This window comes from Aulonocara sp. 'chitande type north' Nkhata Bay, linkage group LG23, assembly GCF_057382095.1.
Source record: "Aulonocara sp. 'chitande type north' Nkhata Bay isolate Kocher_YH1m ecotype deep benthic linkage group LG23, A_spYH_male_GT1.1, whole genome shotgun sequence".
NCBI classification, from domain to species: Eukaryota; Metazoa; Chordata; class Actinopteri; order Cichliformes; family Cichlidae; genus Aulonocara; species Aulonocara sp. 'chitande type north' Nkhata Bay.
In genome coordinates this window covers 13,255,686-13,273,792 of record NC_141365.1, presented here as the reverse complement: position 1 = coordinate 13,273,792, position 18,107 = coordinate 13,255,686, and the positions used below count along the sequence as shown (strand labels likewise).

The 18,107-nt window shown below is 42.9% G+C and overlaps 1 protein-coding gene across 3 annotated transcripts in view; it reads right to left on the bottom strand.

Moving 5' to 3' along the window:
- Positions 1-1,536: 1,536 nt before the first annotated feature.
- dot1l (DOT1-like histone H3K79 methyltransferase) overlaps positions 1,537-18,107 on the bottom strand; it is a 29,645-nt gene continuing 13,074 nt past the window's right edge. The window contains exons 12-29 of one of the 3 annotated variants that reach the window (XM_086282701.1): positions 17,695-17,736; positions 17,521-17,607; positions 17,202-17,424; positions 16,958-17,071; positions 15,624-15,715; positions 15,422-15,523; positions 11,325-11,462; positions 11,040-11,165; positions 10,371-10,810; positions 10,190-10,286; positions 9,938-10,087; positions 9,687-9,729; positions 8,650-9,263; positions 8,123-8,328; positions 7,835-7,908; positions 7,050-7,730; positions 5,683-6,477; positions 1,537-5,553 (exon numbers count right to left, since the gene is read on the bottom strand). In XM_086282701.1, coding sequence (XP_086138827.1) covers positions 5,837-6,477; positions 7,050-7,730; positions 7,835-7,908; positions 8,123-8,328; positions 8,650-9,263; positions 9,687-9,729; positions 9,938-10,087; positions 10,190-10,286; positions 10,371-10,810; positions 11,040-11,165; positions 11,325-11,462; positions 15,422-15,523; positions 15,624-15,715; positions 16,958-17,071; positions 17,202-17,424; positions 17,521-17,607; positions 17,695-17,736 — 3,870 coding nt within the window. In that variant the 3' untranslated portion in view covers positions 1,537-5,553; positions 5,683-5,836. The remainder of the gene's footprint in view (positions 5,554-5,682; positions 6,478-7,049; positions 7,731-7,834; positions 7,909-8,122; positions 8,329-8,649; positions 9,264-9,686; positions 9,730-9,937; positions 10,088-10,189; positions 10,287-10,370; positions 10,811-11,039; positions 11,166-11,324; positions 11,463-15,421; positions 15,524-15,623; positions 15,716-16,957; positions 17,072-17,201; positions 17,425-17,520; positions 17,608-17,694; positions 17,737-18,107) is intronic. The other 2 variants (XM_086282703.1, XM_086282704.1) reach the window with 2 other exon arrangements.

Below are 18,107 nucleotides of genomic sequence, written 5' to 3'. Positions count from 1 at the left end.
AGAAACAAATCAGATTGTTCATCAACTGTGTGGTCTGCCTGCATTTTGGGTGAACTTACCATTAAAGGTCATGGGAAGAGAATGGGTTATCTTAATGAACCCACACCGGAGATCTGGAAGCATTCGCGCTGGAAGACGAGCAGGAAACATGTTGTCAGAGGGAGACCTGAGTGGCTTCGAGGAGCTGTTACTCCCCTCAGCATTTTCACAGCTGCAGGCTTGTTGTGCAGACAGTCAAGGTCTCAGAGCCATTTGTGGACGTTTTCCCCCGGTGATAAAGCCAAGGTTCACCATACCTTATAAATCATCAGTGAGGAATGGCAGGAAATGTTCATTGTATCAAGGCGGTGTTTGAAGCACACCAGCTTGAATGTTTTCAGTCACACTTGTGGGAAACAAGAATTGCACTTTGATGAAAAAGTAATCAACATCTACACTCCTGTTTCTCCCCATCGTATATTCACCTCTCTACAGTGGTGAGCCACAGGTGGTAACCGGGGAACGCCACAGGCCTGGCTTCAGGTGGAAAGCTTCAGTGCACGGGCCTTTTAGGAGGCTTTCTCTGAGGCATCACAGGCATTCGACACAGAATAAGGTAACATGTCTGTGAACTGAAGCAGCAGAAGCTGTTTGTTTTTACAGACCTCACCGGACCAATAATCCTCAAGTGACCAAGTTAGTGACTGAAGCGGCTCTCTTATGCAGGACTACGTTTTTCTTCATTTATGTGTTTTATAACGTTCTCCATTTCTTTTGAAAGCTGACATATTTTTAAAAACAATGTCGTTAATTGTGGTTTTTAATCACCCATCACTTTCATATCCATCTCTCTGACTCAGGCTTGCAGGACCACAGTGAACAGGCTGTTAGTCTTTCTCGGGACTGACACACACGCACGCACACACACACCACTAATGATGCTGACTTCTCAAAAACTTCAGTATCTTATACAGAGACACATTTTTTATCAACTTATTTTACATCGCGGGCCACTTGCAGGCCACTTTGAAATTACGTGAACCGGACCAGTGCAGCTTCTCTATCCGTCTCTGTGAAGAGATTTACCTACAAATTTGATCTCAGAGACATGTGGAAACAGGAAGTGCAGTTTTAACCACATCTGTTTTTCTACACGATAAAGAAATGCTGCTGTAATGAACTGAAGAAATCTGTCAGGACAACAGATACTGTGGACCAGCTGTTAAAAAAAAAAGGAAACTGCAATAGTAGATAGAAAAAAGAAAACAGAATTTTCTTTAAGGGTTTATATATTTGTTGGTTACTTTGTCTTTTCATTAGGGAAAAACTACCAAACTTGTGAAAGTTCATATTTTGCCGTCGAGCGGGCCAGATTGGAGTCTTTGCCAGGCCAACTCGGCATTACAAGGTAAATGCCGCCTACATGTGAAGTCTACTAACTTAGGATTTAGGTAGTGGGGCTTCAAACATGGTTCAGGTATGAAGATGTCAGCATGACACCCTCTTCCGTCACAGCAAACCAAATGGACTCGGACAAAGTTCACTCCAAACGCAAACTCAATATTATAAGAAACAATTTATTAATAATCATAAATTGCAGGGGAGAAAAAAAAACATTAATTCCATTTTTTCATCATAACATCTTAGGATAAAAGCACCAACATCAAACAGTAACAATGTTTCCATGAAAAACCGAGGGCCTTTTGGAAAGTAGGTTTGCCATTATTGCACCTCAAACCTGCCCTGGCTTCACCAATCAGAGAGCACTATACACATCCTGTAGGTCACGCGTGTCCTTGAAGGTTACCCCCAATTCAACGAGGGATTCAAACAAGACACCGAACCTCCTCCTTAGAGACGCAAATCTAGACAGAGGCATTTGTGAGATGAGGAAGATGCTGAAAGTTGTAGCCATTTCACAGCTTCTCGAGATCAGATCGCTCATAAAGCTCGGACTGATTGTCGGGGGTTGGGGTGTACGTGCCAGCAGGACTGCATCTGAGGAGATCTGATGAGGGCAGCTGATACATTTTTACCTTGAAATACACTGACTGAATGGTGGCCCTGGTCCTGAGTTGGGTCGTAGAGGGACTTTGTCATGCCACCTGAAGGTAAATTAACATAAGATGCAGCAGATTACGAAACTTGTTCTTTCAAGCAGTGTGGGGAGTTCCTGAGTTAAGACCTTTGGCAGGATTTCGAGTAAACAGCCTTGACTGCAAAGCTCTCAAAGATTATCTACGAATAATGTACCAGGATGCAGTATCATGCAGAACTGCACAGCTTTAAAGCCAAATCACACCCCAGAAATACATTTAAAAACTATAAAACTGCTTAAAATCTGTATGTAATGAATGGAATCCCTGCCACCTTCCTCAAAGTGCTCTGACAGGCACGTACACCCCCCTCCGCCCGCCGGTGTCCCTCCAGATTAAAGATTGAAAGGTTAGACTGGGCTGTGAGAAAAGCCACCAGGTGAGCTTGTGTGTAAGATTCTTAAACCATAAAACCCTGCAGCACAACAGGAGGAGTAGTATTCATCAATAGCTGCGATTTTCCTTGTTTTAAGTGAAGGAGAGCACCGTGCTGTCTGACTAGTAGTATTAAAAACTGACAAATCTGAAGACACAATCAAAAGCATAACATGTGACTGCAATCGTATCAAACACCAAGAATAAGAAAATCAAAATGCCATCAACAATAATTACAAAACACCTCTCAGTGCTGGTAACAAATGGACTAGTCTAATTCTAAATGACTTTTTCTCTTCACTTGCACACAAGTGCACGGGACACGGTTTTATTTTTCTATAAAGCTTTGATTATTACACTAATATTCCCTTAGATATGCGCTGGCAAGTGAAAAATTAAAAAAACAAACAAAAACACACACGTACAAACTGAGCTTTAGTGTAATCCCACTATCAGAGGAAAAAAGGAAGCCTGTCTGATCTCACACACACACACTAAGACAAGTGTTTCACATCAGCTCACGGGGCGAGGTACGGCCTCGTCAGTAAGACGTCTACAGGCGGTGTGTGTAAAGAGGCTGATGCGCAGTTCTGTATGCACCAGTGAAGATTTCGATTGTAAAGTCTGAACTGCCCTCGCTTGGAAACAGAAGCACCATTTTTCCTGCAGAATCTGGGTTGGTAAAAAAAAATTCAACACCAAAAACAAACCAAAAAACAACAACAACAAATCAAAGAAGTGAAAATACCTGAAAAAAGTGATAACAGTTCTAGTACTGGAATCTGGTGGCGTTCGAGCCGCCGCACCTTTGTGTAATAAACACACAGCCTCTGAGTTTGTGGCTGCGGGGTGTGTGTGTGTGTGTGTGTTTGTTTTCAGGTGCTGATGTGCAGCCATGTTAAGGTCCTCTGGTGGCAATGCTTTGCTCTGCTTCAAGCCTCCTGTTACAGGGTGAATTTAAGGGTCACAATGCCAGCACCAAATCACCCCTTTCACATATATATGTATATATATTTATATACTTATATTTATATAGACTGTATATAGTTACTTATTTTATATACTTTTCTGTTTATGACAGAGATGTACAATTAAAGAAAACTTATGTACAAAAACAGTGTGTCTTGTTCACCAACAGCGGGCCGATGTATGTTTAAAACATTAACAGGGGCCCCCGTGGCCGTCGCTCGGACCCCGAGCCGGCTGCACGAGAGCACTTTCATCCAAAGGTGGCGTCTACAGTTGTACAAGATGCATTGAAAGAACGAGACAATAGCATATTAAATATGAGAAAGGAAATGCCAAAAAACGGCTTTACAAATGTCCCTGTGTACAGCACCAAGTACTCGACTTGTTTTTGATGTTTTCATTACAGAATAAATAAGATCAGGCATAGTCCAAACTTAGCACCATTGTTTTCAGACTGTGAGTCAAGTACACACACACACACACTAATGCATTCTACAATGTCAACACAATTCAGGATTTAGGAAAAAAAAAAAAAAGGCAAATGGAAAGACCGACAGCATAAATATAATCATCTAAATTATCCACAACTATACAGTCAGAGAATGAATCACATTCACAGTACAAACATCGTTTACAAAAACAAATTACACCGTTTTTTTAAAAAGCAAACACAGGTGTGAAAGAAGTCCAGTAGTTTGTTGTGGTTATGGTCAACTATGTTTTCCCAGTGTGTGAGGATTTGCATGCATGACTGTGTGCGTGTATTTAAACTAAACGCAGTAAAATTTCACATATCAGTCCACTTACATTTAAACCTGCCTTTCTTAACAGCACGGATAAATATGAATGCATGGATCTCTACTGTTAAGCTTAGCTTACAAAGAGGAATATTTCTGTTGCCGTTTGTGCGACTTCACAACCCGACGGGAAAGAAACAGTTAATAAATACACACAAACTCACTGAACTCTGTTGTTCTTGGACACGTGGATTCAGCTGTTTGCTGAGCCTTAACAGAGCAGCCACAGTGACGAGTGGCTGAAGAGCACCATTTCTTTTCTTCTTCTTTTTTTTTTTAAACAAATGTTAAATGTACTCGGCGCTGCGTTGCATTACTGACACCCAAAGGCATGTTATTAATTTACCTTATCCTCAAAATAAGGCCAAAATCAACATCCGCAGATGTTTTCCTCATTCCTCTCATCCTTCGAGAGATTTGTCTGATTATTGCTAACATTAAATATCTGACATTAGCAGAAAAACAGAAACGACTTAACTTTAAGCAAATAGCTACAAAATATTTAGTATTTTTTGAGACAGAAGGAGTCAGAGCAAACCAAACAGACACAATCTAATTTATTATTTGGCTTTGAATTAAGCACCAACAACTCATTGCAGTTTGTCACGAATTTAAATATGAAAACACAGTAAATAATGAACATGGCAGGGGTGCCAACTAACACAAGCAAGGGCTTGTACATCTTCTGCTACATGAGCTTAATATCCAGTGCGAAGTTAGACCAAAATACAAAGCTCCTCATTTTGTTACGCAACCAAATATATTGCAGCAAATACAGAATTTCACCGAGGGAGGAAATAACGCATGCACGCAAAAGCAAAGGTCCTTGACGTCTGAGCAGAGTTCAGTGAACTGGCTCTGTGTGTCTGTGTGCGTGACTCGTGAAGTGAAACTTTGGGGGGGGGGGGGGGGGAGTAGTAGACCCTGGTTTATCCTGTCGTTAAATGATAATTCTTTTTTTTTTTCTGATTTTGCTGGATCCCGGTCGCTATAATTGGCACCAGAACAAAGAAACTACATATGAACAGATTAGATAGCACCTTAATGTCAAACACGATATTTAAGTTCACTCAGAGCTGGACAACACTACTCCACACACAAACATGACCAGTACCTATGAATTCTGCTCAGGGTGACCATAGTGGTGGTTAGTGTGTGTGTGTGTGTGTGTGTGTGTGTGTGTGTGTGTGTGAGACAAAGATCCCAGTACAGAAGCCGGTCTTGGAGGCGATTGGGTAGTGCAGAGTTTGAAGCACCAGTGAATGAGGAGAGTGCCTTGGTCCACACCTGGACATTTGCATAGTTTATTTAATGTTGAGGTAGTTTTCATCAATTACCTGAAACATTCAAAGACAGACGAGGACATCATGAGTGATTCTAAGGCTTCCAGAAATAACACAGCAAAAACACAGACAGCTGATTGAGCATTGAGCCTTTACTTTTAATCTAACACCTACTTCTCTTACCTTGTTCAGTCAGACAAACAGCTTGCAGAAGCACATGGAAAACAGGCATCCTGTCTCTCTCACTCCCTACCAGCCTCTCTCGCTCACCCTCTATCCACCCTCAGATTGTTCTCCGCCCTTCCCCTCTCCTCGCCCTTCCCCTCAGCCCCAAACCCTATCTAGGTCGGGAGCTGGGGAGCTGGGAGGTGGTGTAGGTACCATGCATGCTCTGAGTCCTCCACATGCTCCCAGCACCACCAGAACTGCTGGTCGGTGGCGGAGGGGGCAGACGGGGGGAGTAGTGCACTGCAAATGGACGAGAGGAGGAGGCAGAGGAGGCTGAGAGAGAGGAAGAGGAAAGGGATGCAGCAGCAGAGACAGAAGCAGCAGAGGTAGAGGATGAGATGGAGAGGGATGATTGTGCTCTCTGATGGTGGAGAGAGGAGAGGGACAGACGCGAGGAGTGGAGGGAGTCTGATCGAGAAGATGCTGGGGAGTCAGAGTGCGTGGATGTCGACGAGGAGGGGACGCTATGCAGGGGTGGAGGAGGGGGCAGGGAGAGCGTGGGAGGAGAGGGGCTATGCAGGACTGACTGCGTGCGGCTGTGCTGGGCCTGGGATAACGAGAGGGGCATAGGCGAGGACACGGGCGCCAGGCGCGTGGAGGCTGGCTGGGGAGTGGTGTGTTGCTGGGTTTGGGAGGAGGTAGAGGAAGAGGAGGAGGGGAGACTGAGCAGAGAGTTGAGGCCTCCTGAGGTGGGGAGCGTTGCCCCAAACTGATGGGAGGACACTGAGGGAACCACGTGGTGAAATATACCTGCAAATCATACAGCAGAAATGGAGGGAGGAGGAGGAGGAGGGCGAGAGAGTGGAGACAAGAGAGAGCCGTGGCAAAAAGAGCAGGGGGGGGGGGACAGAGAGAGAAGCAAGGGCTGAGCCAGGTTGTGCAAAGCGCCAAGCAAGTCTGAGACAAGCACATAGAGAGCAAACAGAGTCAGTCCACTGGAAATGTAACGGAGCCAATTCAGCGCAGCCAGCGTAACGCTGCAGGAAGTGAAATGACTCTGATGCACTAACACACCCGGGGAAAACGCATGCGCAACAACGTGACCTCCATGAAATCAAACAGTCACTCACGCTTTGTTATTAATGATTTCAACGAAAGTTTTGTGAAAAATGGCACATTTTCCGAGGGTGTCTCCAACTGCATCACCTAAGCGGCCAGTCCACGTCAAAGCAGGGCAGCACAGAGAGTCAGTCGAGAACACTTACCTGGCTCTTTCTCTTGCACGATTCGATATCAAGATGACCCCAAATACACAACCAAGCCCTCCCTCCAACTATTCGCTAATCCCTAGATAACATTGGCTATTAATCAGTCGTGCTCACCTCCAGCTGCTCCCCCTGCCAACCCAGCACTGGAGAAGCTTCCTAGGGCAGAGTGTCCGTTGACAAGCCGAGGGGTCCCAGTCACCGTGGATCCACCAGTCTGGGCCCCAAACAAAGATTGCAAGACTGAGGTTCCTCCAAGTGGGAACTGGGCCCCCAGGTACTGCCCCACAGACGACCCAGTGCTCGAGGAAACAGCTACAGGACTGCCTCCCACTTTCCCACTAAGAATGCCTCCTCCACTGCTGGCGGCAGCAGAAATGAAGAGGTTCTGACTGGCCAGATTGCCGCTGTTCTTCAGCTCCCAGTCACGGGAGGCCTTCTGCTTCTGGAGGGTCTGGCGCTGGTCTGAATTGCTTCCTCCTTGAGCACCACCAGCACTGCTGCTTCCACCCCTGGTGCTTGCCTCCTGACTGAGGAAAGGGTTTGGATTGCTGTAGCTGGACTCTCCATCGCTCCCTTTCCTCACCTGCTGCTGTTTGTGGTCAGAATCTGAGTCTGTGCCCCGACCCGAACCCCCGATGCCAAACGGAGAGCCCCCCTGTCTCAGGTCAGAGTTGGGTTGTTTGGGATCAGAAATGGGTGAAAAGGTGGATTTCCATTTGCTGGTAGAGGACAAAGATGACGATGAGGAGGCTTCACTGCCGGTGCTGTTACCACTGCTGCTTCCTGATTTTCTCCCTAGTGGAGGAGAAAGGAAAAAAACAAACAAACACACAGCTCTCATCATCTAGCAGAAAGGCAGAGAATGATGATGATTATTTCTTAATGTATTCATTTTCTACCTCGTTCACCATCTCCGAGTCTACCAGATCCATCTCTGCTCTCCAACGATATAGTGGCTATTTTTCTTTCAATTCTGCAAAAACAAACAAAAATCGAAATCAAAATAAGCAGTAACAATATTATAAATATATGAAATTTGCAACAGAGCTGACTGAGTCATATTTATAACGGTACAACTTGTGATTAAATAAAAGCACAAACAGGAAATGCTGAATCACACGGTTATTCAGCAAGGACATTTAAATGACTTCCGATCGATGAAGACGCCATCATAAGCTTCATATTACCGAGAACTGGAGCTGTCAACAGGATAACCCGAGTCCTCATCGTCTGAGCTGGGTGCTGTGGAATATCGACCCGTGCCGTTCATCTCCAGGGGGCGCTCTCTCTTCAAGATGGGAGGTTGGTCTAGGTCAGGCCCAACGGGGCTGCGGCTTGATTGCTCTGGAGAGGAGATGGCAGAGATCTCCAGAGGTTGGTTGATGTTGTTCACCTGTTGGCAAAAATAATCACAGTTTACAGTGACGCTGGCGACATCTGTGAAAAACAAAACAGACGGATGGTTACGCTGGAGCAGCAGGTTGTCTGTACGATGGCTAAAGAGGATGTGGCACTGTTATTACGCTATTATTACATTTGTTGTACAGTTTCAAGGTCATGCCGCAAAGTGTGCCTCTATTGAACTTTTAAGACTGATGAATTAGCAGGAGCCTTTAAAACTGCTTATAATATTGAGTATATACTTAATATAGTACAATACTCATAATGTAACTTCAAAGAATCTCATATATGCTCTTTCGTCTCCAGTGCTCACCATGGAGTTGATATTGAGTGGCGATCCTGAGGAGTGGTTGCTGGAGCTGAGCCCAGGGAATGATCTTCTCTTTGGGGATCCACTGGCCATAACAGGCCCTGGGTTGCCACGTTTCCGTCTCCCCCGCTTGCGTCCCTCTTGAGAGCAGAGGCTGTGAGAGGAGTGCGATGACGACGTATGTGTGGGTGTGTGAGCGTGCTGCGTGCTGGGCGATTGGTGGTGGTGGTTTCCATGGTTACTGTGGTATCCCTGCTTGGCCGGGTTGCCGGTGTGGTGGTGGAGGCGAGATCCTCCGGCTGCGCTGCCCCCGCTGCCTGACGAAGAGGAAGACGAGGATGAAGAAGAAGAGGAGGAGAAAAAGATCCTCCTTCGCAGTTCACTCTCCTGGGCTTCTGCGTCCGATTCACCTCCTTGGCCCTCCGGTCCATCTTCTGGAACAATCCTCGGGGGTCCGTCGGCATACTGGAGCACCCCCCCAGTGCTGAGAGGGGGGCTCTGAGTCGGACCGCCTCGGCCCATTGTTAAAGTGTTGCTGTGTGGAGGTGGTGAAGAAGTGCCATTATGGTCCTCGGGGTGCAGACCTCCATTCATCATGCTGGAGATGGATGAATATCCTAACAAAGACCAAACAGTTCATGAAGCTTCACAGGAAGATCAGACTAATATAAAACAGCCTCAATTCACATATTTAACCTTAAGTAAGCAGCAGTAAGTTTTTTCCCAGAGGAATTTTTAGCAACACCCCAAGGAATATACTCACCCATTTTTAAAGCTGTAATAAAATAAAACCAGCTTTTTTTCTTTGCAAGGGGTTTATTTTGGTAATTATGCTTTATTTGTGAAATGGACAAAAATAATTGGAAAATGCTTATTATTCCATGAAATCAGCAAAAACAGAATCATCCCCTTTACTGTATGTTGTGACCATGTTTACACTGCATAGTCAGAGGCTTACTTACTTAATCCAGGCAAAACCCTGACTATAGTAGAAACTCTGAAAGTCACAAGTGAAAAATAGGCGAAGAGTCCATCCTTACCATTGGTCTGACCGGTCTGTGACACAGGACTCGGAGTACTTCTCTGAAATCATGAATGCAGAGAATTTATCATTGTGAAATCTGAAGGTATTATAGATTTATTTTGAACTTTAGACAATTACATTAAATAATTGACTAGATAAAAACCTAACCTACACATCTTAATCTTTAAACATAATATTTTTATCGTGCAGCGTGGCTTCACGAGAGGTGGATCAGTGATGTACTATAGGAAAAGTCAGCACACTCACCAGTCTCTCAGCACGACTGGGTAGCACCACACTGGCCAGTGGGATGCTAACTGGTAATTTACTTGGGTGAACAGTGCTCAGTGGGATACTAATAGGAAGGCTTGTAATGCTGTTGTCTCCCTGAACAGATGGACTCCTCTCTTTAATGCCCTGTGTCACAGCACAAATGGGAAAATTACAGCAGTGAAAGACTCAAGGTGTGCTTGCAAATAAATCACAGTGAAAATGACACAGGGAAAGATGAAAATTCACCCTCTCTGAGCTTTTGAGATTATTCTGAGCATCACATCCGTTGGGAGAGGGGCAGTTCTGTTTGGCTCCAAGTGGAGAGTTAACACCACCCAGATCCCTAAAAAGATAAATGATGCTTTAGGATTCAATCTGCAAACAGCAGAAATAAAAATGTTCATACATGTTTGTAGTAGGAACAAACCTATGTGTGGTCAGCCCTGGACCTCTTAAGTGAGCAGAGGCAGTAGGATCCTGGTTAAGGTGCCTACGCAAGGCAATCTTGGCAGGGGAGAAGCGCGTGTAGTCAGGAAGAGCATGAGAGAAGCTTTGCTGCCTCTGTCGGGCATCAGGGGTGGCAGCCACTAATTCATGGTCCGGAGATATGGGCAGGTACCGAGAAAGAAGCTCACCCTTGGAGTTAACCCGGTCAAAACAAGGTGAGCTGGTGCCGTTGATAGTAAACTCTGGGCTAACACCGTTGAGAACTGGGGCTGTAGACAGGCCGAGCTTAGAAGAGTCCACGTCTGTGGAAGCGCGAGATTCCAGGTTTTTTCTATACGGGGAACTTTCGCCAGGGCTGTAGGATTTCAGCTGAAGTAGCTCCTGCTGCCTTTGACTTTTCTCCAGCTCCACAATGCTTATCTACAAACAGACACCAGGGGGAACTATTACACAGGTAAACAGGCTATACCGATGTTAAAATATTGGAAAATGTTTGTCACAATAGCTCATACACTCTTCCTGAAAACCACAGAGCAGTGAGGTGGATTAAAGGGTGGCGAGATGATAGAGGTAGAGGGGCACGCATCAGAAAAGAGAGACCAAAACACCTGGATATAGATCCAACAATCTGAAGATGTCAGCTGTGTACCTGCAACTCCAAGCAATGTCTCTGCTTCTCGGAGATCTGTTTGCGCAGGGCCTGCTTCTCTTTCAACAAACTCTCCAGACACAAAGAGCCCCAGTCCAGCTTCAACTCCTCACATCGAGACTTCAGCTGAAAAATAACAAGTTACTGTTACTCACTCTCTCTCTCCCATAACGCCGCCAGCCTGTTCGTCCAGCATTGCGCAAAAGTTAAACAGCAGGTACGATGACAGGTGAGAACCGCTGGAGACAATGCTGTAATTAAGGGCTGGAGGATCTGAAGCCTCACCAGCAGCAAGCTGTGGTCTCTCAGCAAAGCCATATCTCTCTCAAGCTGCTTGGTTTGCTCCTTCAGCTGAAGGTTATGGGCTGATATCTCCTTCTGGGCCTGAAGGAGGTCCTCCACAGTCAGGGCTTTTACTCCCAGCTGTTCAGCACACACAAAAAAAACAACACATTTTTATCAGTTGCTTTACTAGCGTGATGCTTAAAAGAATTGTGTCTAAGTGAGTCTTTGCAGACCTCTACTGGCTGAAGAGCTTTCCCTGCTGCAGTAATGTCAAAGTGCATTTTACATTCTAAGTGCTCATATACAGTCACACCTGATGCAGGTGTGCATCCACCCCCTGTTCCTTTTTTCTTTTTTTAAACTGAATTTTTATTATAATTTACAACATTGCAACTTGTACTTGTCAATGTTCACAAATAGGACAGTTACAGGAACCGCAATGCAGAAATACAGATTAAAATAAGAACTGCAATTAGGAAGCACAAAATAAAACTGGGAAGCAAAACAAAACCCAAGCAAGCAAGCAAGCAAACAAACAAACAAACAACAAAAAGCCCCAAAAACTTTATGTAATATTAAATAACATGTGACAATCTTAGCCATAAATGAACAAAACGAAACAGACCTATGCTAAATAATTGAAACAGTAAAGCATGTATGGGTCGCCAACGCTCAGCAAACAATTCTCTGAATCCGCAGAGCATATGTTATTTCCTCCATTTGGTAAATTTCTCTTACTTTATCAATCCACATATTATATGAAGGTGGGTCAAGATTCAGCCATTTAATAGTAATACACTTTAGTGCTGCTGTAAGCAAGATTCTTAAGAGATACTTTTTATTGTTTCCCGCAAAACCATTTGGTAAGACTCCTAAAATGGCTAGCTGTTGGTCTTTTGTTAATGGATTGTTGCAAAACTGTGTTGAGAACTTTAAATATGTCATTCCAAAATGAGCAGATTTTTGGGCATGACCAGAATATATGTGAGTGGGTTCCTAAAGAAGTACCACAATTTCACCTGCAGGTGTCAGGATTTGTAGGCTTCGTTTTGGCAATTATCTCTGGGGTTCTAAAATATCTCATGACCACCTTCCCAGGTGTCCTCTGAGATTTGAGTGCCAGTCTCAGCTTCCCACCTTGCCTTAATATCCAAAGTTGCACTTGTATTGAAACTCATAAATGCGTTATAAAAATTGCTGATTAATTTTGGGGAGGAATTACTTTGAAATATTTTTAGAAATATTTCCTCAATGGGTGAGGGCTCCAAAACTTGCCTCCATTCTTTATGTTTTGTCAAAAAACTTCTTAGCTGCAGAAATCTATAAAAGTCAGGGGTCTCATCTGAGCTGCCCAGAAATAATTTTTCAGATTTGGAACAGCCAATCCCCCCGGCAGTTTTGACAGTTTTAATGTTTGGAACTTGATCCTTGGGCGTTTGCCTTGCCATATAGTTTGGTTTATCTAAATTATCAAATGTAGAGTTGGGAATGTTAATAGGCAGCATTTGAAAAAGGGATAGAAGTCTTGGCAATACATTCATACGTATGCTCTCAATCCGACCCAAGAAAGACAGAGGCAGGACTGTCCATCTCTCTAAATCTTTTTTTATTTTTGCAACTATAACTTCATAATTTACTTTAAACAAGTCTGATAATGAGTGAGGAATTTGAATTCCTAAATACTTGATACCTTCGTTTGGCCATTTAAAGCCACATCGCTCCTTGAATGTTCGTGAAATGCTTCCTCCTATATCCATTGCCAATGTTTTGTCAATATTAACTTTGTAACCAGAGAGGTAACCGTATGTACTAATAATTTCTTTTAAATGAGGTACACTGACTGCAGGATTTGAAATGTATAAAAGTACATCGTCTGCATAGATGGACAATTTATGCTGTTCTCCATTAATTGAAAGGCCCTGAATTTAATGTTCATCTCTAATTAACTGCACCAAAGGCTCAATACTTATATCAAACAGCAGGGGTGACAGTGGGCATCCTTGTCTTCACCCACGTTCCAGTGGAAATCTGGCTGATATTGTTCCATTTACCCGTACAGCCGCCATTGGGTTGGAATAAAGAATCTGTATCCACTTAATTACGTTTGGCCCAAATTTGAATCTTTCAAGTGTATGGCCCAAGTACTGCCAGGAAACCCTGTCGAATGCTTTTTGAGCATCTAGAGACAGAATCATTGTTTCTTCTTGTTTAGTCTTGTACAAGGACATTAAGTTCAACAATCTACAAACATTGTCCCCATAGTGCCTTCCTGCAATGAACCTCGTTTGATCTGGATTTATAACATGTGTAATAATTTTACTAACTCTTTTGGCTAAAATCGTGGTGACAATGTGCAAATCAGTATTAAGTAATGAGATTGGCCTGTATGATTGACAATTTGTGGGGTCCTTGCCCTCTTTATGGATTACGACAATTACTACAATTGTAGTCCCATCTCCAGAGCGCAGGGGTAAGCTTTCAGTAATAAGGGTGCGACTTTGTCCTTAAGTTTTTTATAAAATTCGTTAATAAAACCATCAGGGCCAGGACTTTTTTTAGTTTTAAGGTTTGAAATCACCTGTAAAATTTCTTGTTCTCGAATTGGTTCATCTAACTCCTTTGCTACAGATTCTGGCAGTGTTTTTAAATTGATCTTTTCTAAGAAATCAGATAGTGTATTGTCATCTTTACATGCATCTGAATTTTTATATAATGACTCGAAAAAATTGGCAAAGCAACTTGCAATTTGATTTGGTTTAGTAATTAGGGTTTGATCTGACTTCAACTTTTGGACCATATTACAAGTTTGCTGTTTCCTGAGTCTTATTGCCAGCAATCTACTAGCCCTACTACCCTGTTCATAGTACTTTTGTTTAATGAATCTTAAATTGCCCTCAATTTTCTCGTTTATTAAACTATTAAGCTCACTACGTAACATTTGAAGATCGGAAAGCAAATTGGCCGTCTGTGCTTTTTTGTGTTGTTGCTCTAGGTGTTTTATTATGGCCTCCAATTCACACTGCCTAGCCTCTTTTCTTTTTTTCCTGGCACTTGCAAATGATATTATGCAACCTCTAATGTATGCCTTGGCGCAATCCCAGAGAGTTAAAGGCGATATCTCTGGAGTTGTATTCAACTCCAAGTAAGTATTTAGTTCAGTATGTATGAACTCACAAAACTGGCTATCATTTAGGAGTGAGGCATTTAATCGTCAAAGTTTTAGTTTTGGTGTCAATCCTAAGTCCCATGAGAATGATAACGGTGCATGGTCAGATAGTGTAATTGGTAAGATTTCAATATTGTCAATTCTATGCTCTTCTGTTTTAGAGGTAAAATGTCTATGCAAGTAAAAAGTATAATCTCTGACGCTAGGAAACCTATTTCTCCAGACATCAATTAGTCCCAGTTCAGTTGTTAAATGTTTTAGAGCTTTGCTCATTTGCAACGCATGGCTTTTAAAACTTGGTTGTTTATCCATATAAGGTGACAAGACGAAATTAAAATACCCTCCAAGCAATAAAACACCAGAATACTTTTGAAGTACTAGATTAGAAATTGTATGTATGAAATTTGGCTCATCCTCATTAGGGGCGTAGATATTGATGAGGGAAACCAGTACTCCATCAATAGAGCCGTTGACCATAATGTACCTCCCATGTGGGTCTCTATATGTAGTGAGTGGGGTGAAGTTTATCTGTCTGTGTACTCTTTTCCTGACAGATTTGTGAGATGAAGGAACGTCATCTCACAAATCTGTAGGAACTCTGTTTAAAAGTTTAAGATTGTCTTTGAGAGCAGATTGGTAACTTAAGTGCCTATTTTTGATGCAAATTAAGCTGGAATGTGCAGAGGCTCTGAAGTAAGCGTGTTCACTCCATCGCGCTCGCTAGCGCCCCCCCCTGTTTCTTTTGACCATGTTTATCCTCAGGTGGGACAGAGACAGCATGAGTTTTAAGCTCGTCTACAATTCCCATCCGTTTGACAATCTGCAGTTTTTGAATATACATGCTATAAATGGTTGAATGAAGCATTTTCTGTAGATTTCTACTAACAAGTGTTACTGCATCAGGTGGGAGCAACATAGCATCACTTCTTACCTCATCCAGTTTAGTCTGAAAGAGACCTTTGATCTTCTCCTTGTGAGACTGACAGACCAAATGGAGCTGCTCCGCCTGCCCTGATAGGTCCCTGTGTTTTTGCTAGAGTGAGTGGAAAGCAGATATAATAATATAAATGTATATACAGAATTTAGCGAGGTGAAGATGACCTCACTATGCAGTCTGTTGAGACAATAATTACCTTCTCTTGGTCTAAAAGTTGTTGCAGGTTGGAGCGGTACTGAGGAGTCTTCATGTAGGCCATAAACTGGAGGTACTGAATTTTGATATTGTCTGTAAAAGAAGATCAAAGTTGGAGACAGAAAGAGACGGACAGTTTAACAAATATGTTTGCTGTTGATTGGAGAACTGCAGAACTGTTGTTTTGTTTGCCTCTTCACGTTTTGGCCTCATTCTATAACGTGTGCCTAGAAATATTCTGACCCTGTGCACAAAAAAAAGTGCACATGCAAAAATGACTGCTGGAAATAATGAAACATGCACACCAGCTAATTTTCTTCTTGTCACAGTTTAAAATGTGGATGAGGCTCAACATGTTTGTTCGTTTGTTTATTTCTCGGCTCATATCAGTCTCTGGTGTTAGCTGGTCACGTAAAAGAACAACAAAGATGCAATAAATGCTGACGTGCAACTGAAGTTGAGGATGTGGAGAAAGCCCACCAACGCTTTTATTTTTTATTTTTAGTGTTCTGTGGTGAAATGGCTGCCACTTATTTCTGATTACTGTTCTTTTGTCAGAGACCACAGACAAAAACAATGATGGCATCAGAGTGAAACATGGCAGGTACCAGACTTAGAGAAAAGCTTATTTTCATTTGCAAATTTACAACACAAGTATAATAATATCAAAGACCATTCATGCAAATCCTAAAAACTCAATTTTTCAAGGTATTAAATAAAAAAGGCGAACTGTGCAAAAGCAGAGCTTCTTTAGGAGCCCTCCACTCATCCTCAGTGGCGACCTTAAAGCTAAGTTCTTATAAAGTTCTTATGAAACCTTTCCCAGTTGGACGTTCAGTATCGTGAACTATTTTGACAAGATTAACATTTCAGTACAAAATCTGGTTCTCAAAAATAAATATTCTGTACTTCCAATACACCTCTGTATGTAGGTGTGTGCGGAGGCGGAGTCATAGCTATGAGTGGATGGCTCACGATGTGAATGTATTCACTGAAAAAGATCTCATCCAAAACTTCAGCACAACGAGAATCATCCTAACCAGCAGGCAACACACAAAAGTCAGATCAAGTTCTCTTTTATTAAGTCTTTAGTTCACAACCACAAACAGAAGTGGCGTTAAAAAGCTTTATGCTTTGTTAAATTTCCTTATAGATCAATCACACCACACTTCCCAGAACGTCTGTCCATACTGATATATGAAAGCTGTTGCTTAAATCAGTAACCTGAATTTCATATAACCATGTGTATATCTGGTATGGTGCATGTGGTTTTTCAGCATCACAGTTTAAAAAAAATAAAAAATAAAAAATCAATCGGTGTCTTCATTAACTTACCTAGCAGTTTTTCCAAACCAGGGGGAGTTGGGCTCAGCAGAAGTTGACTAGGGGTATAGTGCTGGACCTTGGGAGGTAGCTGGTAGAAGGGATTCTGAGGTGGTCGGTATGCATCTGCACGCATAGTAATATTTTCATTAGTAACATCAATAAAAGTCCTGTTTAGGAAATAATACAGACAGCATATTGTGTGTGTGTGTGTGTGTGTGTGTGTGTGCGCGCGCGCACGCGTTAGCGCTCTTACCCTGAGGGGGTGCTGCAGAAAGGGTCTTGGCATGCAGCAAATCCAACGCACTCTGATTCTTCTTATTTTTCTTCTCAGCAGCTGGAGTAGCTTTCTTGGGTCGACCACGTTTCTTATTGTTCAGCTTGCGACCTTTGGCCAGGAGTCGCGTTCTTCTCGGTTTAGCGGAGGGCTTGACCACAGTCACCAAGCTAGGACGCTCCTCTTCACCACAGGAGTCCTGCTTTATTACACAAAGAGATAACAGTCACATAGAGAACACAGAGACCCGTCTCACAACGCTGACCAGATTGTCCGGGTTTAATTCTCATTCTTGTACCTTGTTTGGTTCCTTGGGTTTTGTAGGCGTGGTACTATTGCTTTTACTGTCCTTCTGCTGACGTCTTCTAGCTGCCTCTTGCTCCTCCTAACAGAAGATGAATCAATTTACTAGTCTGATCCAAAAAATGTAGTAAATACAGGGACTGTCAACACACTGAAGAAGAAGACTCACCCTGAGTTTAGGATTTTTGAGACTAGCAAAGTAGTTTTCAAGCTGGAAGATGAGAAAAAGGAAAATGTGGGTATTAGATTAAGAGTTCTTATTTACACGTTTGTAACAACACTTAAAGAATCAGGTGCATGCTCGTTTCACAGTTCTGACTGAAAAAAGCAAACGCACTAAATAATTAAATTTAGTACAATCGGTACATAAAATGTGTTTTGTGTCATCGCCAAATAAAACTTCATAAAGAGTGAGACGGAGAGGGAAAACGGCATCAGGTGGTGACAAGAAACACATCTGCATAATGAGACTGTCACAAGCATTTTCCAGGCAGCCTGCCAGTTTTCTCACTGGGATTTCAACAGGTAACCAGGGATTACTTTCACCAGTTACTGGAATGACACATATGTCACGGTAATCTA